The sequence below is a fragment of the Macadamia integrifolia genome, chromosome 11 (genome assembly GCF_013358625.1).
Source record: "Macadamia integrifolia cultivar HAES 741 chromosome 11, SCU_Mint_v3, whole genome shotgun sequence".
NCBI lineage: Eukaryota > Viridiplantae > Streptophyta > Magnoliopsida > Proteales > Proteaceae > Macadamia > Macadamia integrifolia.
The window spans coordinates 3,286,980-3,313,295 of record NC_056567.1 but is presented as its reverse complement, the minus strand read 5'-3'; the positions used below and the strand labels follow the sequence as shown (position 1 = coordinate 3,313,295).

The window sequence follows — 26,316 nt, the reverse complement described above, 5'->3', positions numbered from 1 at the left end:
GGATATACTGTTATAAAAATAATATTATTATTAAATAAATAAATAACAACAAACAAATAAAGAGTAGCATAGACCAAGACCACAGTAAAAATTTTTCTATTAGAACTTTTGACATCTCAATTTATACGTATATGTAATTGCTATAGAGGAGGCCACATCTTTAGCCCATGATACCAAGCACACCTTCATCTGATCTCCATCTTCATCTTTGAGGTTATCATCATTTTTTTTTTTTTTTTTTTTTTTTGCTAAAGGTCAGCAAAAGTATATTAATAATCATCAAATGTGAATTTACAAATGCCCTTCAAGCCTCTATTACCTTCGGCATGGCTATCAGCAGAAAAGAGACTCAAAGCAAGGAAGACAAAGTAAATTACATAAATCGAAATATAGACCTATGTTGAAGGTCCCAATCAAGCTCATAAGTTATAAAAGATGGAGAAGCATCCCGAATCTTTGAAGTATGAGTAGTAGCAGCATGTTTGGCTAGCTTATCCGCTATAGTATTTATTTTCCAATAGCAATGAGATATAGTCCAAGTTATGTTGTCCAAATAACCTTTGTAGTACCATCATCTTTGTAAGAAGCACCATGGAATATTCTATCTTTCGATGCAAGAAATAATAGCTTGAGAATCACATTCTATCCACAAATTCCTGATTTCCTTCAAAGATGCTCAGTGTATTCCATGGAAGAAAGCAACAAATTCAGCCTTGAATTAGTTCCAATCCCTCATAGATCGCATAACAACCCATCTGATATGACGCACTGCGAAGAATACCTCCTGTACCTGAGTTTCCTGGATTCCCTATAGAGCATCCATCTATATTCAGTTTCCAAATACCCCTTGGAGGCGCCTCTGATCCCAAGTTAATTCCAAGTTGTGATTTGAAGCTTCCCTTGTGGGTACTATGAATATCAAGCTTCTTTGAAATGAGGAGATCAGCCATTGACTTGATATGCACAGGAACAAGGAAGCAGAGATCCTTAATGTCTTTCATCATATAATGCACCACATAGCTTGTCGGCAAACTCCGATTTTCAAACTTTCTTCTGTTTCTCTCAGCCCATATATGGAAAGGAATAATTGTGAGCTTATCATCATCACCATTGCTATATCTATCAGATTCATATACCATTAGATATGGGGGTGGTGGTGTCTAATCCCTCTCTATGGGTTCTAACTATTTATCGGTTTTCATGTATGGTGGTGGTGGTGTCTAATCCCTCTCTGTGGGTTCCAACTATTTACCGGTTTTTATGTAATCAACACCCGACATGGCTAGAGCTTCGATCGACATGTGGTAAATAATTCCTCTCTTGGGATGCCTTAATGTTATTCACTCCTTCTCCTTGAAAACATTGTCGCATGCATGATGCATCCCTCTTATATTGCTGCACTTATTTATAGCTCCCATGGCAGACGATTCTATTACTCTAAAGATCACGGGTGAAACGTTTAATAAGAGACCAATTAAGTTGTTCTCCTCTCCTTTTCTCCTCTTCAAAATCAAATTTTTATTTCTAATTTGACTAGGATTTCTTTTTTCTTTCCCCTTCCTAATTTGTTTCTAAATCTGAATTGTTAACGTAACACACTAACATGATGAGAGTTAGGCGATGATGATCGATGATTGAGATGAAATTAATTAATGAAGGGATAGGATTTGCAGACCAACTTTTGTTAACCAAAGTTTTCACAATCATATTAGGAGCTGTACTTTGCCTAATTTTCGTAAACCCTCTGCAACTTCTTCGAGAACACTGATCACATCAGAGCTAGGGTAACGATGACTAGACCATTGAGGCTTGAAATTTTCAGGTGTTTTTGGTCCAAGGCTAGCTCTCTCCAACCTGAAACCATATTGAAATTCTCGATCCATTTTAAAGCTTGATCTGCTTCGAAAAAATTTGATGACAACTCGAATGAGCATGGGCTAAGACCATTGCTTCTATAAATCTATCTTTTATCTTTATTTTTCTAACTAATGAATGTGTTGTTCTCTGTTTCAAAGTGTTACAAAATGTGAAAACTGAAAAGAATTAATTATATTAATCTGCATCAAATAGAAGACTAAAAGATCTCATCATCGTTATTAATTAGTAGCTAGAGCCTAAGGTTACTTATGCAAATGAAACAAAGTTTGTTCCTTTGTAGAGCCTAAGGTTACTTATATTGTGTTTAATTTAGCTGGGAGGTTTCCTTTTAATAAATTCATATTCTATATTCTATTTATTCTATTATCCTATCTGTTAAATGATGTGTATATGCCAACGACATAGTTCACTCCGATTGTTGATTATCTAAAGTCCACTTATTTATTTGAAGAAATTACACTCCCCTTCCCTATAGTATGGCCTAATAGCACTTTGCCCTCACGTACTTTCATAAATACCATTCCACTCCCTCTTTTTCTTTGGTAAGGAGGAATTTTATTGAATAGGTTGGTATACCATTTCACTCCCTGAGTTTAAAGATTCTATCATCCATACCCATTCCATTCAAGTGATGAAATCAGCCTTAATATATTACATTCAATACTGAAATTACCCTCTAGTGATGGAAATACCAAGATAGACACCCTCAAATAGTCGATCACTCATCTCATGGAAGTTCTCTCAGTAGTCCCTCCCTATTTACTCCAAGATGCTTCATCGGTATATTCAATCAATTTGATCACGATGTCTTCAAATTAGACAGAGGCAATTAATTTTCAGATCCTCTCCAACCCTAAGTTCCTCGTTGAATGTCCTAATCGGTGGCCAAGAAAGCTCAATCTTACCCACAAGACAGAAGAAGCCCCAATAGAATTTTTATCCTAATCCGCTCATGCGGCATTAATAGAGCCAGGGGAATTCGTTTTGGTTTTTGGGTTTCCATCATTGGTCCCGGTTAATAAGTGATAACCCACTAATAACTAATAAGTAACTAATACAATACCCACCAATCACTCTGCCCGAATTAAGTAACTTAGAGGTCCGTGCGTATAAGGGCTGGCCCATGACTCAAAAGCCTAAAATATTTTGTGTTTGCTAGGCCTAACCTAAAGGCTGGGAAAGCCCAATACAAGCCCTGAAATTTTCAAGCTCTTTCACGTAACTGGAACCCTTATGATTGATTTCAGCTCTGAAATTTGATATATAAATCCAAAACATTTCATTTGCCACGTAGCACACACAAGGTGTGACCAATAAGAGAGCCTCCTCGACCTTGTGTCGCATTTTTCCCTAAATTATAACATTTTTTGAACAATCTTTTAATTATTATTTATTAGAACAAAATACATCATATGGGCAAGTATAGGTTTCTAGATCTAAAAATAGTTCCAGCGCCCCACACCCCCCCCCCACCCCACACCCTAAATAAAAAAATAAAAAATAAATAAAGAATTATGCAGGAAGAGATTCAATGAATTGTGAAACTAAGGATGCACATCTGGGCCCATGGGAATCCAGTTCAAGACCCCACAAGCCCTTGTGAAATCATATAACTGGAATGAATCACTTCAGAGGACATACTTCTCGTGCGTCTTCTTGGGTTGAAACCAGAATAATTCACATGAGATATTCAGACCCTGGAAATCGAATATAAGAAAATATCAAATAATTTGTAATTTTATTTTTTTATCCTCTTAGTATGTGATATATATAATTTCTAATGAGAATATATATTGTCATTTCATATATGTACTTAAGAAAATGTGCATCACAATGATGGCTTTAGAAATTTTTTTCGATAAACCAATGATGACTTTTGATAAAGCATAAGATAAGTTACTTTAAAATTGAAATTTGTTTTGAAAACTCTTTTATACCCTTAACATAATTTATTTTCTTTAAGAAAAAAAATACCGAGAACAACCATTTCCAACAACTGTTTATTGGTAAAGGGCCATTGGTTTAAGGACCTAATCTACTTAGGGATGAATGCATAAGTGCCTTCGGGAATGTGGATATAGGTGGTGCATGGTTGTTGTTAGCTCATGTTGTAAAGTGTTTTAGTCCTGTGCCTTTTCCGTTCACTGGGTTGTTGGCCTACCAAGCCCCTTGCCCGCTGCTCCTTTCTCCCGCTTGGTGAAATAAGACAAAAAATAAATAAAAAGTGTCAAGTTCTAAATACACTTATAAAGATGTCATTTAGGCATACCCAATTATCAACTAGAATGACAAAGGATCCTCCTCTCTCTCAATTTTATATCCATCAATTTCAGCATTACTTTCATTAAAAAAAAAAATGAATATAACTTTTATTGTTTTGTCATTTTGTACATTTACCAAATTATGAAGATGTGTTTTCAAATCCTTACATCGCTTAACCTTATATCAATTGTATCATGTTTCATTTTAAGTAAGGAGAGCTGATGTGGTCGATTCCAATTATTTGATGTATGAAGGAGTCGATAGATTGACTACATGTCAAATTTTAGGGCTTCAATCCATGATATGGCCTTTCTCTTTTATCACATTCTTTTTTTTTTTTTCATTTCATTTAAGTTGGCGCCTTATGACACCTTCTTAATTGTAAATCGCCTTGTGGTGCATCTAGTGTTTTCACCTTGATATTTTTTCTCACTGAAAAAAAAAAAAAAAAAAAAAAAAAAAAACAAAAAAAAAAAACAAAACAAAACAAAACAAAAAACAAAATCTAGTAGTAAAAATTGATTCTCTTTACAACAAATAAATTTTCAATTTTTACCATTTATTATGGTAGAGACCCTCATTTGGACTGAAACTGGATGCTTGAGTTGGGGAAACTAGGGCCGTCACATAGAGAAATCTAGGCCTCGCCAAGTTACCAAGTCTCACTTATGAAAACTTGATAAATACTATTATAAGGTCTAGGTGATATAGAGGATCTGAATACATGAAGATGCAAATCAAGGAACCTACCCAAATGATGAAATATAATTGGCTCAATAACCAAGTAGTTGAAAATTTGCCTTAACCAAAACACGATTCTTTGATTAAAACAGATGAAGTCTATACTTGAACAAAACCTTATCAATCCCTTTAATTAAGAATTTTATCGGATTGACAATTTACACTCTATATTTGAATCATAATCTTCTAAGGATTCTTTTCCTAACAGATTTAAAGAACGGACATGAGATCTCACATTATTCAATGTTCCACAAGGAACACAAGACCCTAACAATTGCTACATGACAACGACCATTGATTTTATCAAAAAAATAAAAAAAACACCACATTGATTACCACCATTCATTGGTGTTAGCTTTTGGGTTTTGTTGCCATGCATGAACCGTTAAGGCATGTGTCAATCATAAGCCTCTTAATAAGGCCCTCAAATGGTCAGCTTGATACCATTTTGATAGGATTCTGTTAAGCATGTGTCTATCATATACCATGAAAGGTTTCACAATATAATTTTATGAGGCTTTCTATGTAGAAGGTTCACAACTAAAAGAATAGGAAACATAATCAATTTGAACTATACAAAGCACAATGAAAAACAATAAAATAATAAAATGAGCAAGTGCATTAGTTATTTTATATTTGAACGGGATGTGTTCCACTTGACTTGTAAATGAAGCATGCCTTACAATATTCACTCAACTAAGGCTTTCCAAATAAGCAAACAAAATCTACGTGCATGGATGCATAGCTTATAGTAAGTATCAGAGAAGAAATCATGACATGAGTATATGCATGCTTCGATGAAGTAAAACCACAATCTTCACCAATAAAGATCGATGTTGAGAATAGTGGCAAGTCCCAACAAGCACACATATGAAGCAGCAAAACTACTAGCGAAAGCCGTTATGTCAATCTCATGCTCGTTCCCCACATCATTTGAAATTGTTGCAAATATATTGGTTGTTTCTCCACTGGAACTGTTGAATGTTGAGAATTGTCCCTTCATCTTTGGTGTCTTACCAGATAAATTGTTATGTGCCACAGTGAAGACCTCCAAATTGTATAGTGTGATCAATTCTGAAGGAATTCCCCCAATCAATCTGTTATAGGATAGGTCAAGGCTTTCTATTTGCTCAAAATTGGAGAAGGTTTTTGAAATGGATATTGTTAACTGGTTATGTGATAGGTTTAATGCATGAATTCCATTTAAAGTTCCTATTTCATGTGTGATATCACTCGTGAGATTGTTGAATGATAAATCCAGCCCGGATATAAAATTAAAGATTCCACCTCTATATGGAAAATACATACTTATTGTCATGAATTCTGTTTCTTCTGCTGCACTAACCCAAACTGTCGTTTAATATTAGATATAAATTCCTTCTCCATCCTCCTCCCAAATGAAATGTTATTGAAACATCAAGGTATTGATTCAGACAAGCTATTATGAGAAAGATCCATTAAGCGTATCCATTCCAATTGGCACAAATTATTTGGATGGACCATTTAAACGATTTCCATGTAACAACAGAACCCTCAAACCAGAAAGAGCACCCATCCAGTCAAGAATACCACCACATAAGTTGTTAATTCTTATGTCCAATGTCAACAAATTTGAGTTGTTGATAAGAGCAATTGATGGTGATCCTATGAATCCCTTTCCTTGCAAATGGAGACGTTGTAAATTTGTTGAATTCAATAATGATACTATAGATCCTGAAAGATGGTTTTCTGAAAGGTCAGGAAATTCCAACCACCCAAATACTTGAAATTGAATTGGAATATTTCCTTGTAAAAGATTGGCTCGCATTTTAAGCATACTCAAAGATGTAAGGTTACCTATCCAATTAGGAATTCTACCTGTTAGCTGATTGTTACTAATATCCAATACCCATAGGTTGTCGCACTTGGATAATCCTCTTAAGATATTTCCTGAAAATGAGTTGTTATCCAAATATAACATCTGTAACCGAGTAAAATTAAAATCGGGAGGAAAAGCTTGGCAAAATCGGGAGGAAAAGCTTGGCCTTCCAGTTTATTATTTGAAAGTCCTAAGACTTGTGTGTATAGACTTTTGATTGGAATGGGAATTAAATTGTACGTGAAGAACAGATTTTGAAATAGGATATGCCATCCAGGAGGTTGGTCTTCGGTGTTGAGGTGTTTCAACCTAGTCAAACTCGGTTCGCACATGGGCTTTCTTTCTCTTGACGAGTAATCACTGGAAAAAAATTACTTTCATTTTGAGGGTGCCAGCGTGGATCAATTGGAGTGCACACAAGCATCTAAGGGGAAGGGTGGGGTGATTATTTCCTTGTTCCATGTGAATGATAGTAAGAGCACCGCCAAATAGCAATCTTTTTTCCCAAATATTTATACCAAAAAGTATCAATTCTCTCATTTGGATGACTAGCCCATGCTACAACTAATTGTAGGTCAGTTTTACTCTTCTTTTGGTTGAATTTACATATATATTAAACCCCACGGGGGAGTAGATTTGGCATGGCAAGGGACCTTCACCTCTGAAAACGTGTAGTTCTGAGTTCGACTATTCTTATCTTTTTGGGACCACTCACACGGGGTGCTTTTAGTTAAAGTTGAATGATTCTCATTCAACCTCGGTATGACTTGATCGATACGGTTATAGGATAAGTATGAGTCCATGAGACTAATCAAGCCACTGATCATCTAAAAAATGTTATCAAAAATAAATAAATACAAGACAAATATATTCAACAATGCACATGGACTACAAAGGCTCCACCCAATGGATGGGGGGGAGGAGGGAGGAGGGAGGGGAAGAAGTATAGTCTAAATTAAGAATAAGCCTTAATTAGGGGGATTATGTTCAAGAAGGGAATCTGGAGGTTCCAAGCACAAATATTGTGGTGATTTACACTAGTGTCAGGGACAACGAGCAGTAGAGAACTGAGCTTCTTTTTCCCTAGTGGGTATTTTTGGGGAAAACACTAGGTAGCTAGATCACACAGAGAGAGGTGTAACTCATTTCTTTCTCGTATTTGTACATTTGTCCAAAAAATGTGCAAACAACTTGTGGAGGAAAATTAATGAGCTGGGTTTCCCTCTCTATATCACATCAAAGAAGTCGATTTTTATGAATTTCATCAAGAAGAGCTCATAGGTGAGTAATCACCATTTTCATCTGAAATAACTATTCATGATTACAATATTTCTTTATGTTTGCTCTTTAGACTTGGTCTCTCTCTCTCTCTCTCACTCACAGATAGCAACCTCTCATTAGGGGAGTTGGCTCAAAGTGGGCTAGAAAGATTGATTTAACTCTTTAGATTCTTCCATCGGGTTTTTGGCTATCCCTTCATCCATCTAATCCAAATTTTATCCCAGTAGAAGCAGGCCTTGTGATTCTCCATTTTGAAATTTGTAACTGGCTTTTTAACCGGTCCTTTTTGGGTCTATGCTGCATTGGCTAATTAGTTTTAATTGTGTAGACAAATAGAGGATAAAAGGAGATTGTTGCAAATACTTTTCTCCCGCAGTGAAGTAAAATTATTTAAAAGATTATGTATTAGATGGATTCTGGAAGGCCACTTAAGCTAATAAAAATACCAAAGACTGTAAATCTTAACAAATCAGCTTCAGGAATTCTTGTCTTCTACAATGGAATCCAAAATTAGGACATTGGAAAGAATCAATTGATGAGTTTCTTCGGCAACTTCAACAAAAGCTGAAAATACAACTGTATAGGCTTCAAGCAACGACAGGTTTCTTCATGAACTTCATCAAAGTGGTTGATCTATGATTTTAATCCAGATGAACTCATCGATGTTTTATAGCTTACTACATCCCGTTGTTCTCATAGGTATGTTATACATCTCATTCTTTGTTTCTTAGAGGTTTTTTCTAAATTGTTTTTTTCTTTCATGTTATGTCCTTCTTACATGTTTCTAACTTCATTATTTCTTCTTGTTGTTTCTTTTACTGGGTTACTAGGATCTAGATCCACGCATCAAAAATCACAATGACTGATTTCTGTTTTTATGGGTAACCTGGTTATATCTAATTGTTTTACAAAAGGACTAAAGTAAGTTCGGGTTGAGCTGGGGTTTTTAGCTGGGCCAGGTCTAGCTCGGCCTGGAATCAGCGCCTTGTAAATCCAACACTAGCCTTGAGTCAGCATTGTACCGGACTGACCCTAATTGGCCCTCATCAAGGGGGAGGGGAAAGGGAGACATATGGGCTAGGCCTGGCAGGTGAGAAAACCCTCAATTTTAAATAACATATATTATGTCACTTATTATCTTCAGATATAATATATTATATAAAAAAATGTGTCAAGTGTTGAAAGTTTATAAATATATATTGTAACGCCCAAGCTCCATTAACTTTACACAATATTGTATCTCCCAGGCGGGTCTATAGTCCATGAATCTCTTTCCCTAGGCGATGTGGGGCACACCCTTACCAATCTCCCAAACCCCTTCACCAATCTCCCAAACCCCCTAGTACTTGCCATATTCTTGGTGGGGACACCTTACCAAGAATCTATAGTCCAGGAATCTCTCCCTAGGCGATGTGGGACTAAAGTTGCACACCCTCACCGATCACCATATTCTTGGGTCAGTGGGGCACACCCTCACCAATACTTGCCATATTCTTGGTGGGGACTCCTCACCAAGAATCTATAGTCCAGGAATCTCTCCCTAGGCGATGTGGGACTAAAATTGCACACCCTCACCGATCACCGATCACCATATTCTTGGGTCTCTCTCCCTAGGCGATGTGGGGCACACCCTCACCAATACTTGCCATATTCTTGGTGGGGAAATCTCACTTCTCTCCTTAAGAGATGTGGGACTAAAGTTGCACACCCTCACCGATCACCGTATTCTTGGGTTATTACACTTCCCCCCTTTCGACACAGCATCCCCGTTGTGGCCCCACACGTTGGTGGTGTCAGCTCTGATATCATTTGTCACTCTCCGACCCCATTAACTTTGCACAATATTGTCTTCTTTAGCCCATGGGCCTCAAGGCTTTAAAACGCATTGTGCTCTGTTAAGGAGGTTAGAGGTTATTAACTAGTCCAGGAATCTCTCCCTAAGCGATGTGGAATTGAAGTTGCACACCCTCACCGATCTCCCAAACCCCCTGGTACTTGTTGTACTCTTAGTGGGAATACTTCACCGATCTCTCAGTCAGGTCTGGTACTTACCGTATTCTTGGGTCGTTACATATATTATATGAATACATATTTTACAATATAAATTTAAAAAAGGGCATAACCAGGCTCAACCTGAGGCGAGCCACCAACCCTGGCCTAGCCCGGCCCAGGTTAGGGTATCTTAGTCCAACCCCTATAAGGGATTAGGATAAAGTGGAAATGAAGAAAGAACTCCAGAAGAATAAACAACAAATTCAGATATACATTAGACATTAGAGGATGGATTAAAGAATGAAAGAAAAGTGAGGATTACAAATCCTTCTCACTTGCATTCAATCATTTCATTTGTTGTTTCAATACCTCCTCACGAGATCTCTGCATTATTACACTATTCTTCTTATCTACTAAAAAATGAAAGAGCAGGAGAAAGTAACAATGAGATGGTGGCTTAGTCCTTCCTCACCTTAACACAAGCAATTTGTACGGGGTACAGTGAATCTTTCATTTATATGAAAAAATATTCATCGGACTTTGGGTTAGCTTCTGTAGTTGCCTTGTCTTTTGTTCTGGTTTGTGTGCCAGAGATCCAAAGGGCTAGCAATTGAGGAAGTTGAGCAGATGTTGAATGGAAGAGCTCTATAGATTAGGTTCTCTAGAGAGTAATAATTCGGATTATCGCAAGGGAAAGTTAAAGGGAAGGGAACGAAAGTGAAAATTTCAAACTTAAAATGAAATTTATGTTATCATTATCCCATGTGATTCCACAAAAAAAAATGTGAATTCATTTGTTGCTTGCCCCTTACATAAAGGAGCATCTTAAGATTTTTCAAATATTATCAAAATTGTTACTATTTTTCTTTTATGATATCGATTTTTATTTTTTAATAAAATTTTTAGTTTACTTGAGAGTATATTATATCCAACTAGGTAGAGGGGCAGTGATTAATGATGATTTTTTTTTTGGTCACTGATTAATGAAGATTTGATTGGATTGATACTGATGAAGAATTATCCAATTAATACTTAGATCAAATTTGACAAGATTTTGACATCATAAATACACACATTTTCCCTAATTTTTATTAATAAATTTTGAAATGATATGAACTTAATTTACACATTCATGTTAATGATCTAAAAAATTATTTAAGTTCTTTTACCTTTAATTATTTCTCTTGCAACCAAATAGAAATATAGAACCTATAGGTTAAGTTTAAGCATAGGAGAGAGAAAAAAAAAAACCGTGAGCCTGAGTAGCAGAAACTCCAACTAAGAAGAAGCTCAAGAGCACATTAATCGAAGGAAAAATACACTAAAAACTAAACTTGAGAGGTAACCGAACTGAAATTGGGATAAGATAGAGTTCTACCTAACTAGAATTCTAAAGAAACTAAACACAAATAATTACAAATAAATAAACAACAAATAAAACACCTAAAATAAGGTGTCCCACACAATTCTGGTTGTTTATTAATGAACCAAAAGTTGGACCGACTGAGACAACTCAGGACCACAAGGTTGAACTGAACTGAGTTGGTACTGAGTCATCCTGTTTCTCGGTGTTCCTTCTTTGGTACTTTTAAGGTGCCTATTGCTGATCGTATCAACTGCTTCTGTCAGAATCAACTCTGGAGGAATGACATTCTGCTGGGATTGTGTTTTGATCTAGGGATTGAAGACAAAATTTGATTTTTCACTTTGGGGGGAAGGGGGAGAACAACTGAAAACCCAAGCCCAATCAGCCTAATGCCATGGGCTGAATCTAGTTGCCTTATTTTAGCTGTGAACTATTAGTATCCTGATTCTGTTTTCCCTCACTGAAGCCATTAGGAATTTTTTAATGGATATTATTCTTGCTTGTGTTTGTTTGTAGTTCTTTAGATCGTTGTGTTATTAGAATTTTTAGCATAAGAAGTTTATTTTTAATTTTCTTTCTTTTAGCATAACATGGTATAGTTTTTTTAACCTTATCCCTGATCTGAAGGCAAAAGATATATGAACTAGTTTGTGATACATATGCAGATAATATAGTTGAGAGGATTGAAGCTAGTCGGAACCACCCCAAGGTGGTAGAGGAGCTATAATTCAGAGAGGTCGAAGTTGGAGATTTAGGGCACCTAATCCTGGGTCATACCTGCATTTTTCATCCAGAAGATAGGAAATTCTAAAAGTCGAATTTGAAGCAGGGATAAGGCTATTGTGGACTTACATGTTTCAGTGACCTTTTTTTGTGTTAGGATGAAAGTTATGAAATCAAGCCTTTTTTTTTTTTAATTAAATTTAATATTGAAGCTTCTACGACCTGGAATTAAAGTTGGTTTCAAATCTGGTTTCCATGGAAGAAGAAGCTCATGAGAAAACTCAAGAGAAAGCCCTGAAAGATGAGGCAGAGATCCAAGTGAAAAGGAGCAGAGTGACGGGATTTGAAGGAAGGGGATTGGGGTAGTTGAGGATTGAGTCATCTTGGTTTCCATTCTCTCTTCACTGTTTTGCAGTCGTAGTTTTAGATAATCTGGATCTTTCAACTTCTTTAATGGAAGTCTGTTTGAGACTTATTTTTGTCATATTTCTTTCTACTTGAAAATAGTTTCATTCTTCTTTTTACTGGAAATGAGTCATCTTTCTTTCTACTCGAAGTGAGTTATGTTATGCACTATGTTGTTCCATTAATCGGTTTTCTGGTTGGATAAATTCCAAGCTGTTCTATTTATTCTTCTCTCAGGCACAATGGACAGTGCTGGTTTTGGGTGTAAATTCTTCCTGTCCATATGTTTTGCTTTGTGTCTTTTGAGAAGACCTAGGATTCAAATTTCTTACCATAAATAGGTGTTAATTGTGGAATAGGAATTTACCAAGAAAATTTTAAATCATATCCTGAAACATATCATGCCTTTCTAAAAATCTGAACCAACCCGCAACAAACCTTCTAATTACACAAAGATTAAAACATTATGAAGAAACAAAGAATATGATCTGATTGAGAGTTAAAACTTTCAATAAATTCCCATACAGTTACTACTTTTATTTATTTATTTATTTATTTTTTTGCTAAAAATAAGCAAAATATATATTAATAATAATAAAAAATGAGTGATACAATCTAACCAACCCTAGAAGAAACCAACAAAAAGCTAAATCCTAAGATGCTTTCCACCTCCGGCATGATCATCAGTAGAGATTAATCCTCTGTGGGTATTGCAAAGCGACACAACGGGATGTTCCCACTCCAAAAGATATGGGAACACCCTTCATTATTAAAAAAAATATAAAATATAAAAAATAAATAAAGGTGAGAATAGAACAAGGGGAGGGAGAACTATTGTCCTGAGAGTCTTGGATATCCTACGAGGAAACAATAAACTGATTTCTCATAGTACAAGGAAAGGGGAGCGAGAGAGCTTTCTGATTGACATTAAAAGTATTAGAAGCCTCAAAACTGATGACACATCTTGGAGGATGAAGTCCGTGTCTTGTTTCACTCTCACCAAACGTGATAAATTGCTAAAACGGCCATGATGTCAAAGATAGAATTCCATTAAAGTGAGATAGGACCCACCTCCATTCATGATTGAATGACTGAATCTGCCTATGAGAGGACCCACTTTGCAAGGATACCATCCTGTATCTTCCCAGGGAATGTGTAGGAGAAGAATAAGTGAGAGACATCTTCTTAGGCATTCCATCAAAGGCAGTAATTGGGAATATAGGTAAACCCATTGTGAATGAAGGGGTAAAGTAGCCATTTGCTTTATAATTAGAAATACAAGCCCCTCATCCCCTCTTGTTCAATTCAAAGTGGAGAAAGAGAGTAATATAGTAGATTGGTGAAGGGAATCTCTTCACCCATTTTGTGAGACCCAATAATACAGTAAGTACTGGACCCGCCTGAGAGATCGATGAGGTGTCCCCACCAAGAATACGGCAAGTACTAGGGGGTTGGGAGATCGGTGAGGGAATGCAAATTTTAGTCTCACATCGCCTAAGAAGATGTTCCTGGACTAGTTAATAACCTCTAGTCTCCTTAACGTGGCACAACGGGTTTTAAAGCCTTAAAGGCCATGGGCCAAAGAAGACAATATTGTGCAAGGTTAATAGGGTCGGGGCGTTTCACATTTATTCAAAAAATCATTTTGCACGTAGAGATACCAAACTATTTCTCAGAAGAAACCATTTTTCTCAAGTAGTTACCATACCATTTTTATGTTTTGATAAAAAATAGTTTTCGTTAAAGATTTTGTTAATTAGGTAAAAATAAAAAAGAAAAATGATACCAAAGAGGGCCTAAAAGAAGGGCATGATGTACCATTTTTGCGTCAAGTGCTTTTCTATCTTCTCTTTTCAAATCATATAGTTATCTTTGCCTAGCTTAGGAATTTTTTCTACTGATGGTGGTTCACTTTCCATTGTTCCTTCTACTGAATTAGAACTTACTTTTTTGTTAAATCAATATAATATGGAGAGATCAAATCATTCAACCAAAAAAATAAAAATGAGGAAAGATAATGAAGAAGAACAAATGTACATAACTTTACCCCTGGTTCGTAGAAGAGGCTATTTCCAAGGTATTAATCTGTAATACCCTACTTCGTAAACCCGGTCTGACTTCGCGGTTGACCCGGTTTAACCATGTAGGAACCGAACCAGAGGGAGTTAGAGTGGGTTCCTTATGGGCCATGATGGCAAGGGTGACCTTAAACACCGACTGGCCCGACAAGTCCGAGCCAGTGCCAGAAGAGACGGGAGTGCCCAAGCCGTGTACATGCACCTATCATAAGGCCATATACGGATAAATTAGGTATTGTAGCCATATATTAAGGTGTGTATGTATATTACATCGTATGCCAGGGGTGGGGTTCGCGCCGAGGCCCGAACTCTGTCAAAATCTCAAGTTTTGGCCCTCAGGTGGGCGGACAGGTGGGCGCACCCACCCACCTGAGTGACCCATCTATGTGCACTATTTAGTTATTTAAGAAGTATATATATAGCATTTATGATTTTCTTTTATTTTCATTAATGACACTCGTACATTGGTGAGGATAGTTAAGAGGAGAGAGAAAAGAGAGGGAAGAAGAAGGGAAGAGAAGGAAGAGGAAGAAGAGAAGGATTTCAGCGGCGCCGAAGCTTGATCTTCCCATTCCGGCGCCGGAAGAGTGATCATCAACTCTAGATCTACATTTAGAGGTAAGTAAAGTTGAGTTCTTTGAACATTCACCATACCCAAGCATAAACCCTTGATTCGAGTAGGGTTTCTTGAGTTATTGTAAATCCCCTTTGAAATGATAAAGCTAAGGTTTAATAGATGATTTATGTGTTGATCTTGAAGGATTTGAAGAGGTATTGACAAGGTGGAAGAAGCATTGTGGGTTTGAAGTGATTTGGAGGGTTTGAAGTTGTTCTTGAGCAAAGAAGGTAAGATGATTTCCCATCACTTGAATCTAACCTAGATCTAGGTTAGAACCATCCTATAAGACCTTGAAGGTGTGAAGAATGGGTTGGGAAAAGCCCCATTTGAATCCCCAAAGAATGGAGGAAATTGGGAAGAAACAACAGGTTTTCCGCCAAGACCGGTGGGTGGAACCGGTGGGCCATCTGGCTCGCCTGTGGGCACCCACCTGAGAGGGCAGGGCCTTCGGGCCCAACCGGCGGGCCCAACCGGCGGGCTAACCGGCGGGCCACCCTGCCCGTCGGTCTTAGCAGGGCCCCCTGGCCCAACCGACGGGCCAACCAGCGGGCCCCTACCTGCCGGTCCAAACTGGTGGGTAGAACTGGTGGGCCAGACAGCCCACCTGTCAGACCCACCTGTGTGGCCCCGAAGGTGATTCTTACGTCCGATTGGACCCAAATTGGACGTGCGACCTTCTTTTAACGTTCTAAACATGATTTTGTCATCGGATCTCGTTAATTTTGATCCTAAAATGGTGAAGTACTAACCCCGCTCAATTATGCTAGGTTCACCAAATCCTACCCGTTTCGCACCGGATCTCACCCGTACCGAACGAAAATCCTTGTACGCTACAGGTAAGTGGGGAGAGGACGTTTGGCCTTGTTTCAAGGCATTGTTTGGCGTTCATTTAAATGTATCTAGTCTAGTCATGCCATCATGAATATGCTATGTAGATTAGTCATCCTCACATTGTTATGCATGTGTGTTATGTTTACTTTCTAAATGCCAATTGATGAGATGCTTATGTGATTGAATATTGACATCATTGTGCATAATGCATTGATAGACTAGATGCCGTAGTCCGCTTGGAAATGAGTGCATTGCTGGCCCGTGGTATGGGACGCGGAGGCACTATGCAATCATACTATTGTCATATAGGAGCCTGCGGTTTAGGATTTTCACCATCCCGTGCTACGACCCTTCTCAACAGGGGTTAAGGTGTTGGGTTACCATTTGGGGGGAAGCAGTGGTCGCGGTTGTTGGGTCACTGTGGCGGTTAGACATAACGCCCGGTGGGTCACTAGGACAGTCGGCAACCCCGGTGGTATATTCAAGAGGGCCAATCGTACTGCTTTTAAATTGCTGGAGTCAGCACCTTTAATTTCAGTCATTTACATTTCTGTTGAGAGCCGGTGGACGGAATTGTCTTTACTTTTCTGAGTACTCACGGTAGGCCTTCTCCGACAGCCCTATGGGCGTATCGCGGGATGGAGTTCACGGCTCGTACCCGGAGTATACGCGCACTGTGGCTGTAGTAGCACTAAAACCGAAGACTTAGTAATGTTGCTTAGGTGGATGTGATCTAAAATGTATAGCATGGCATGTAGTGCATATGATTGTGTTTTGATGTGTGGACTGCTGTGTGGTCCATCTTACCACTTACTGAGCTAGTGAGCTCATCCCGCGGGTATCCACTTTTTAGATGATTTTGCAGGTCATACATCTGAGGAGTACGGGGTGGGTCTCACAGTCGAGTTCCCTGAAGAGGACTGGTGGGCCCCTGGGGAGTTAGAGCACGGCACTGACTGCTCGTGCGAGAGTTGTGCTGCGGGACCGCAGTTCTGATGCCAAGCTGTGCTCCACTTTTGAGGCCGAGCTGAGCTCTACCATGCGATGCCGAGCTGGGCTCCAACCTTGATACCGAACCGAGCTGTGTACTCTGATTTTTTTGATGGTTTCCTTTATGTACTTGATATGTGAATTGTACTTTTATTGTGTAAATATCATGCCTTCGGGCCCACATGTTTATAACTACTGTATCACAATTCGGGTATCAAGTATTATGGGACTATTCACAGGTAAAACTTAGTCTTCCGCTGATCTGATAAGTTTTTATTAGTTATGTGTATGCTGTGGTGGAATACAGTATCAAATGATCCTGGCAGGTTTGGGTTAACCGGTGCTAACCCGGTCACTGGCCCGGTTCATTGTGAACGGGGTGTGACATAATCAACCAATATAGATGCAGAAAAAGTTATTTGAAGTAGATCAACAATACAGTTACAGAACAAAAGATGATGTATCATTTTAATGTTTTTCTTTTTAAAGCATTTTAATGTCATTTTACAGAAAACTATAATCACGAAATAAACGTCACTTCATGAAATTTAGGAAATTAAGCTTCTGTAGGCAATTCAAAGCGTCACAAAGGGCATGAATTCTTATGTTCCAACCACGTACCAATGCATTCACTGTGGAAGAAATGTGAGCAAGGCATCCGTGCAATGTTGATTCCTTTCACGTACTCATCCATGCAAATCATACAAGTCTCTGTAGAAGAAGAAGAAGAAGAAGAAGAAGAAGAAGGGTCTTTTGTATCATTAAATTTCTTTATCTCCAAAGCTTCAATCTAAGATCGCGAAACCGGAACCAATCTATAACCTCCATCTCGAACCATATCCACCAAACTGGCTTCGAGCTCTGCAAGGTCTTCTACGAGACGAATATTAAGACCTATAGTAATACTCAAGGATCAAGACCTCCTCTCTCTACAAATGAAAGCCGCTTGATAACCATGTGTGGATATCTATCGTTTCAGTAGCTCAATGAAGGCTGGAGGGATTTCTAAGTGTGTAACCATATCATTGATGTAGTAGTCACTAACCTGAGGGACAAGTAGGTAAGGAAACTCAATATTGAATATTTGAGTTGGCGACAGAACACGCCTCTGTCCAAGAATGGTTTCAGAACCTTCATCTGTGGTTGTTACTAGAAAATGGTGACGTTGAACTATGAAACGCATTGATGCTCTGGGTTGTGACCCAGTGGAGCTTATGATGACATTGAATGGATAACATAATGTAAAGAGGGAAGCATGATTGATCTTTCTTGATAAAGGAAGAAAGAAGCAGAGAGAGAGAGAGAGACCGGCCCTTTTATTAGTGTAAAATGGAACCTCCAGATGGAGAGAGAGAGAAACGCATTACCGGGTAAGGATTCACATTTCAAACAGGATTAGAATTGGATTTTGCTACATTGGTGACTACCCATGTGAGGAGGCAACCCACGTGGGTAGAGAATCTGGACTCCTAAAATTGTGGGTGAAGTTAATAGGTTTTAAATGAAATGACTGATATACCCTTCTACACAATAGGGCTTTTCAGTCCAGGGTTCGGGTAAGTAAAGCAAATTAATATAAGCGGATATATTTTAGGATTCCTTTTTTCTTTTGGCCAGTTTAAAGAGCTGTAGGCAAAAGAAGATTAAATAAAACTGTCCATTAGCAAGAAAAATTGTAGCATGAAAAATCAAGAGTTAAATGGCTTAAGGAGGGCAATCGCTACACTAAGTTTTTCCATCTTTTTTCTAAGATTAGAAAAGGAAGAAATATGATCAGAGAAATTGAAGGTGCTAATGGCTCTATGCTTACTGAGGTGAGTGACATCGGTCAACGTTTGGTTGACCATTATGAAGAGTTTGGAAAGAAGGGTATTTCCATCAAGAATAATTCTTTACTTTCTGTGATTCCAAAGGTCCTCACTGATGTAGATAATATTAACCTCACTTCCATTCCATCATCTGAGGAAATCAGGTGTGCAGTCTTTGACTTAGATCCATCCAGTACCCCAGGTCCTGATGGGTTCCTTGGGACTTTTTATAAATCTTGCTGGGATAGTGTGGGTAATGATGTACGAACGGCTATTAAAAAAAATTCACAGAGGGAATTATCCCAAAGGGTGCTAATAGCAATTTCATTACTTTAATTCCTAAGGTGGATAATGCCTGTAAGGTGGGACAATTCCGTCCAATTTGCTTAGGTAATTTCTTTCTAAAGTTGATTCCTAAGATTATGGCTTCCCATCTGAGCTCTCTTCTGCCTCGTCTGATTTCCCAAGAGCAAGGCGTTTTTCAGAAAGGAAAAGTCATTTTTTCTAGCATTGCAGTTGTTTCAGAGTTATCTAATATGATTTCCAAGAAAAGTTTTGGGGGCTGTATTGGGGTGAAGCTTTACATTCAGAAGGCATTTGACACTCTTGAGTGGGATTTTCCATTTTATGTCATGACAAGCTTCGGATTTTCTCAGACTTGGGTGAATTGGATAGAGCAGATTCTAATCTCAACCAAGCTTTCTATTCTTGTTAATGGAGGCCCCATGGGATTTTTTGAAGTTGCGAGAGATCTTCGCCAAGGGGACACTCTTTCTCCTATGCTTTTTATTCTGGCGGAAGAAGCCCTGTGTCGCGGCCTTCGTGAGCTCAAAGATAAAGGCTTTGTGAAATCGATTCTTGGCCCAAGGAATATCTACACCGCTTCTCATTTTTTATATGCTATGATCTCTTTATTTTTATAAATGCAGATTTGAAGGGTATAAGAAGCATTAAAAATTTCCTAGATATTTATCAGAGCTACTCAGGGAAAAATATAAACCTGGAAAAAAGTAAAATCTTCTTGGGAACAATTTCTGTTGCTAGGAGACACAGAATTAAGGAGATCCTAAATATACCTATCTATGACTTTCCAACTCGGTACCTTGGAGTGGATATTTTCAGAGGCTGTGTCAAGAAAGAAAGGATCCTTCCTTTGGTTGATAAGTTCAAATCTAGATTGACTAGATGGAAATGAAGATTACTTTCTTTTATAGGGTGAGTGGAACCAGTGAAGACTATTATGAGCACCATTCCATTGCATAACTTTTCAGTTTATCTTTGGCTATCTTCTTCGATTACACTAATGGAGAAGTGGATAAAAGATTTTATTTGGAGTGGTGATGCTGATACCTCCAAAGGTATTATTGTTAAGTGGACCAAAGTTTGCAAACCAAAATCTGAAGGAGGTCTTGGCATTTGCCATCTCAGAGATGTCAACCTTGCTTTGCTGTCCAAACTAAGCTGGCACATTCAATCAGATCCTTCTATTTTTTCGTCCTTCCTTGGAGGAAGATTTATGACTAATGATGGTAATCTTAAACTGTATGCCACCTCTTCCTCTATTATATCTAGCCTGCGGAAAGTCTGGGATTTTGTGAGCAATTCTAAACGTTGGATTGTAGGTGATGGAGCCACAATTAACTTCCGGTATGATCGATGGATTAGCTCTTCAAGGCTTTTTGATGAAATATTTCATGATCAGCTGATCAATTGCAGGCTCAACGCTTCAGTTTCAGATTTTATCGAAGATGGCCAATCGCATATGCCCACTTTGTAGTCGCCTCTTATGCAGTCTATTTGCAACCGCATCTCTTTGATTTCCCTCCCTTCTGTTGCTGCTCATGATAGGAAAATCTGGTCTCTGACTAAATCAAGAGTTTTCTCAACTTCCTCTGTTTGGGAAAAATTTAGAGAAAAATTACTTTTTCAAGGATGGTGGAGGACAGTCTAGCAAAAACGGTTTCATCTTAGATATTCAGTTTTTGGGTGGTGTCTTGCCCATGGCTACTTGTCCAAAGATGACAATATCACAAAAAAATCTATCTCCTTGGCTTCTATGTGCAGCTTATGTTGCAAATGTGAAGAAACTTGCATGCATCTCTTCCTTGATTGTGAGTTCTCTGTCCACCTTTGGTCTCTTCTGCTCAATCATTTTGATCAGCGATGGAGTGGTTTCCCTTCTATTGAATGTCTCTTCTCGTGGTGGAAAAAGAAAAAGAATGTAGTTCATTGTAACATGCTATGGGTCCCCCTCGTTATTATCGTTCCTTTTCAGATTTGGATAGAGAGAAATAGAAGGAGGTTTGATAATAAAATTAATCCTGTTGGATTGGTGGAGCAATCTGTTTTGAGGGAGCTCAGTGACTTTTCGTCTCTGAATCCTATTCAAATAAAATCATTGGGTGATCTTCTTCTTTCCAAAAAGTTTAAATTATCTTCCTTGCCTCAGGCTAGAAGAATTTAGGAACATTTTTGGAATGCTCCTCCAGGTGGTTTCTTTAAGCTGAATATTGATGGGTGTTCTCTTGGAAACCTAAAAATTCGGGAGCTGGTGCATCCTCAGAGATGAAAGAGGAAATGCCTAAGGATGCTTTGCAATTTATGAAGGAGTAGGGACTAATTTTATGGCAAAATTTGCAGCATTCTTTCATGGCCTTAGACTTGCTTCCACCAAAGGCATAACCAAGTTATGGATAGAGTGTGACTCTCAAGCTGTGGTGGCCTGTATAAAAAACCAAAAAATTCCATGGTGCTTTCAGCAATAATGGTTTTTTTACAAAAGATATTTGCACAACACTATCTGGGAGATAACTCATTGCTATAGAGAGATGAACACAATCGCGGACAAGTTAGCGAATCATGCCTCTACTACTCGTTCTACATCATCTTGGGATTCTAGTCCTAACTTTATTATCTCTGACCTTTAGTGGGACTGTCTGAAAAGACCAAGGTTTCAAATTTTGTAATTTTTATATTTTGCTTTGTGTTTTTGCTCTGCTAATGGCCATGCCGAAGGTGGAGCAAAGATTTGAAGAGTGTTCTCATGTATTCTCCCATTTATTCATTTTTCAATATATTCATTTGCTGATCTTTAGCAAAAAAAAGTGGATATTTGAACAGTTTAGTATTTTAGCAATAAAAAAAGGTTTGAGCCACCTGAGTCATTCAATCCTGAACTAACTGATCTTCTTATGTTATAAGTATCACCCACTAACTCGGATCGTGAAGCTAAGATTCGGTAGATTTGACTATTATGAATGCCTAGATGCGGAAGGATTAGTGTGCAAAACAGGAACCTAATTAAAACAATGCAAAAAAATAAATGGGAATACAAACACACAATCACATAATTCACCTAAAAGATTTATGTGATTCAGCTAAATTGCATACTTCTACAATAAGATGAGATTTTATTCAACATCAATGGAGAATAGGGTCACGGTTGCTCATCCTCACACCTCTTTCAGATTAGTTACATACCAAAAACCCTCACTATATATATATATATATATATAAATAAAAAAAACTTTTCCTTACTTGTAGATGCTAGTTCACCTACCATCCTAGGGTTCGCAAACCCTTGTAGGGTTTTAATATTTCCTCCAAACATCCTCCTGACAGCCTCCATGTCCATCTAAAGCAACACGATCAATGAATGGATTCATCATGTTCTTAGGAAAACTCGAGCTGCAAAATTTATTTGATGTTACCGTTTTATGATCTTAGACTAAATGCTTCATTTTGGGTAATGGAAATAAAAATATTTTGAGATGGTAGCTTTTACCATCACCCAAATGCCTTGTCTGATCAATATTCAACGACAATTTTTTTTTCTTGTCATAGTAAATTTATAAACCACAACAGATATATTAAATCATTTTTGGCAACATACATAGTTTTAATGTTGTCATAAACTAAATTAGTTGATGAACACAATTGATCTACTATAGTCTTAAACATATAAACTCTTCGATGGTTCGAGTTCTGTCAATATTTCCCAGCGGATCCATTATGGTAAACTTATGAATGGTGATGTGTATTTTTATTTTTATTTTTTATTTTTATTTTATTTTATTTTTTTGGGTAGAGTGGTGGATATTTTTCTACCGTCATAGTAAATCATTTTAAAAACATAAATTGTATAAAATTATCTATTTGTAAACCAGCAGCCACTTCTTTTTTTGGAAAATCTTGATGTGGGAGATCATTTTTTTCCCCCGCTAACGACGAGTATTCAAACCTTCGACCTAACTAGACCTGTGGGCCTATACTGACCCCACAACTGCATGGACCAAATCATATCGGGGTTGAATGAGAATCATTCAAATTTTACTAAAAGCAATGAAGAGCACTATACACCCCCGTATGAGTGGCTCCAAGGAGATATGAGGAGTTGAAGGTCCTTCACCAACTCGGCTACCCCCTTGGGGTCTTTATGTGCCTTTGTGTATCATGTGTGGTATGAGCGAAACCTCTTACGATGGAGTAATAAGTTCATAACATATCAGCATATTTGGGATTTTATTGTCTTGAGATTAGAGGAAAGCTCAGTTTTCTATTACTCGATGTCCATGATACTAGTACAAATTATGTGAATGATGAATATATTTTGGGTAATGAAAATAAATCTTCCATCATATTATAAATATTTCGATATGGTAACTTTTACCTTTACCCAAATGCCTCATCTGATCATATTCGATGACAACTTTCTTTTTTCTTGTAATGGTAAACTTATAAATGGCAACAAATATAATAAATCATTTTTGGCGACATACATAGCTTTACTATTGTTGTAAATTATATTACTTGATGAACATAACTGACCTATTGTAGTCTTAAACATATTCTTTGACTGTTTAAATTCTATTGATATTTGGAGGCAGATTTTTTTTTTTCCAATCACGATAAACTTATGAACAGCGATGTGCATTTTTTTGTTTTTTTGGTAGAGTGATGGGTATTTTTCTATCGTTATGGTAAATCATTTTGGCTTATATGAGATAGTTCTATCATCATTATAAATTACTTTGGTGTAATGAACATAATTATACCATCCTCGTAAATCATTGAAGTTAACATGTATTTCCTTTCATCTCAAAACCCCAGCTGCCTCTATTCATCCGTGCAGGTGTACTGGCTTGTAGTTCTAGCCTGTTTACACATGAAGGGGAATGTTGGAAAAATAATATCACATCGATTAATTACCAATGAAAGCTTCTATCCCTTCATATACCTGAGTCCCTCCACCTGATACTTCGAGCTTTTGAATTGGACTCTAATCTCGATTTGAAATCTTAAAATCTATTTTTTTGAAAAAATGTTTATTAATTTTCTAAAAGAATAATGCTTCTAGGAGACAGCAGACTCTCTCTAAAAAGATGTTCCATGGAGCCACGAGGTTCAACAATAGTCTCAGGTTATTTCTGCTAATCCTTTTACGTATTGGATCATATCTCTGGGTATTCTAACTACAATCACCTGTCAGTTTATCAAGTTAAATTTTTACTGTTGTTCTCCCGGAAATCTGGGCCTTTCAGGTGTTCCTTCTCAGACCACTTGAGAGGATAATATCCATGTATTCAGGTACATTCAAGGATTTAGTCTTTGTATCAGATCTGTATGAGGATAACAGTATGATATCAATTCCAGATTGACCTATATCGATTTCGATCAGTTAATTTTACCTTTACTTTTCATCAAAGAAAATAGATATTTTCACGATTTTACCCCTTTTCTGATACCTATACCCGATCGCCCATACCAATCCAGCCGGTGCAATGTATTCTGGTACGTTGGAGAGTACTCAGTTAGGGCTGAGCTCTCATCCTTTCTTGTAGGATAGGACTTTGAAGACCCAAAGATTCATTACCAAAAAATAAATAAATAAATAAATAAAGATTATGATTTGATTGAAGAAAAAGGAAAAACTTCATTACGTAACAGAGATTGTATATGAAGATCCAACAAAATCAGCATTACAATGACTGAAGATGAAATAAAAAATTTAAGAAATTAAGCTTTAGAAGGCAATTCAGAACGACATAAGGGGCACGAATTCTTGCATTCCAACCACTTAACAATGCATTCACCATGAAAGAAATGCGAGCAAGGCAACCGTGCAACATCGACTCCTTTCACGTACTCATCCATGCAAATCATACAAGTCTCTGTTGAAGAAGAAGAAGAAGAAGGGTTTTGGCTTCACCATCTTCAATTCAGGCTTTAGAGATTAAGAAATTTGATGATATCGAAGAAGAAGGGTCTTCTTCGATATCATCAAATTTCTTAATCTCTAAAGCCTGAATTGAAGATGGTGAAGCCAAAACCAACCTAATTGAACCTTCTTCTCCTCCGATATCCATGGACTCGAACCATTCAGCGTAAACATCATCAAGACTTTTGTCATATTCTACGAGAGCAACATTAAGACCTATGAAGATATCAATGGCTTCACAAACGTCTGTCCTCTCTCTACAGAAAAAGGTTGCTTCAAAAGCATAATGGGTTATCTATTGTTTAATTCTCTCTATGGAATCGGGAGGGATTTCCATCTGGGTAAGCATGGCATGGATTTTGATCTCGCTGACTTCAGGTATAAGCAGGTAAGGGAACTCAACATTGTATACTTGCTCTGGCAATAGATTAGAACTCTGCCTAAAACTGATTTGAGAGCCATCATTCAGTGTTGTTACATAAACATGGTCCTGTTGAAACAGGAAATGGAATTTGGTTCTGGGTTGTGGGTGTGCTGAACGTGTGTGGCTTTCAGTATAGGAAGAACGGATGCATGTAATAAGAACAAGAAACATGATTGAGCTTTCAGAGGAAAAGGAAGAAAGAGAGAGAGAGATTAGCAGAGTGAACAGGTAACCGACTGGCCCTAGATTTTATAAGTAGGTACGGAGAGGGTCTACCCAGTTCTAATTCAACTCCACTTCAATTTAGTAGAGGATTTCTTAAGGGCCAAGTTTACTCCAATGGTAAGAGTGATTTTAAATTTCATAAGCTAGTAGGACCAAAGATTTAAAACTCAAGATCGGTATCGGTTGGGATCGAATAATATTGGACGGTTTTACCCCTGTTTTTTATATTTTTAATTTCATATTTTAGGCCATTTTATTCTTATACCATAAGAGTGGATGACCATACCAATGGATTGGTATGAATCAGATTGGAATTGGAGATCAGATATGTCTCGATTGATACCAATCATCTGATAAGGGCGATTCTGATCAATTCGATCCAATTTTTATAACCATGATAACGACGATAAACACAGGAATTCCCATCACTATGAGACTTATGAGGCAAGCTTTCCTTCATGTTCAATCTATCGACCATTAAGAAAGTAAGCTGCGTTTGGTAGTCATCTAGAAAAACGTTTCTGGCGTTTTTCCATTTTATGAGAATAGAAAAACTGATTAAAGTATTTGGTTTCAACTTGGTGTTTTTCTCCTTTTTTTCATTTTTTTGGGGGGGGG

General features: G+C 37.5%; 1 protein-coding gene across 1 annotated transcript; it reads right to left on the bottom strand.

The window, feature by feature from the left end:
• Nucleotides 1–5,698: 5,698 nt before the first annotated feature.
• Nucleotides 5,699–18,207, bottom strand: LOC122093918 (receptor-like protein 15). Its single transcript, XM_042664469.1, has 2 exons — nucleotides 18,070–18,207; nucleotides 5,699–6,049 (listed from the first exon to the last, which is right to left on the bottom strand). Exons 1-2 carry the CDS (start codon nucleotides 18,205–18,207, stop codon nucleotides 5,699–5,701), a joined length of 489 nt encoding a protein of 162 aa, XP_042520403.1.
• Nucleotides 18,208–26,316: the final 8,109 nt, after the last annotated feature.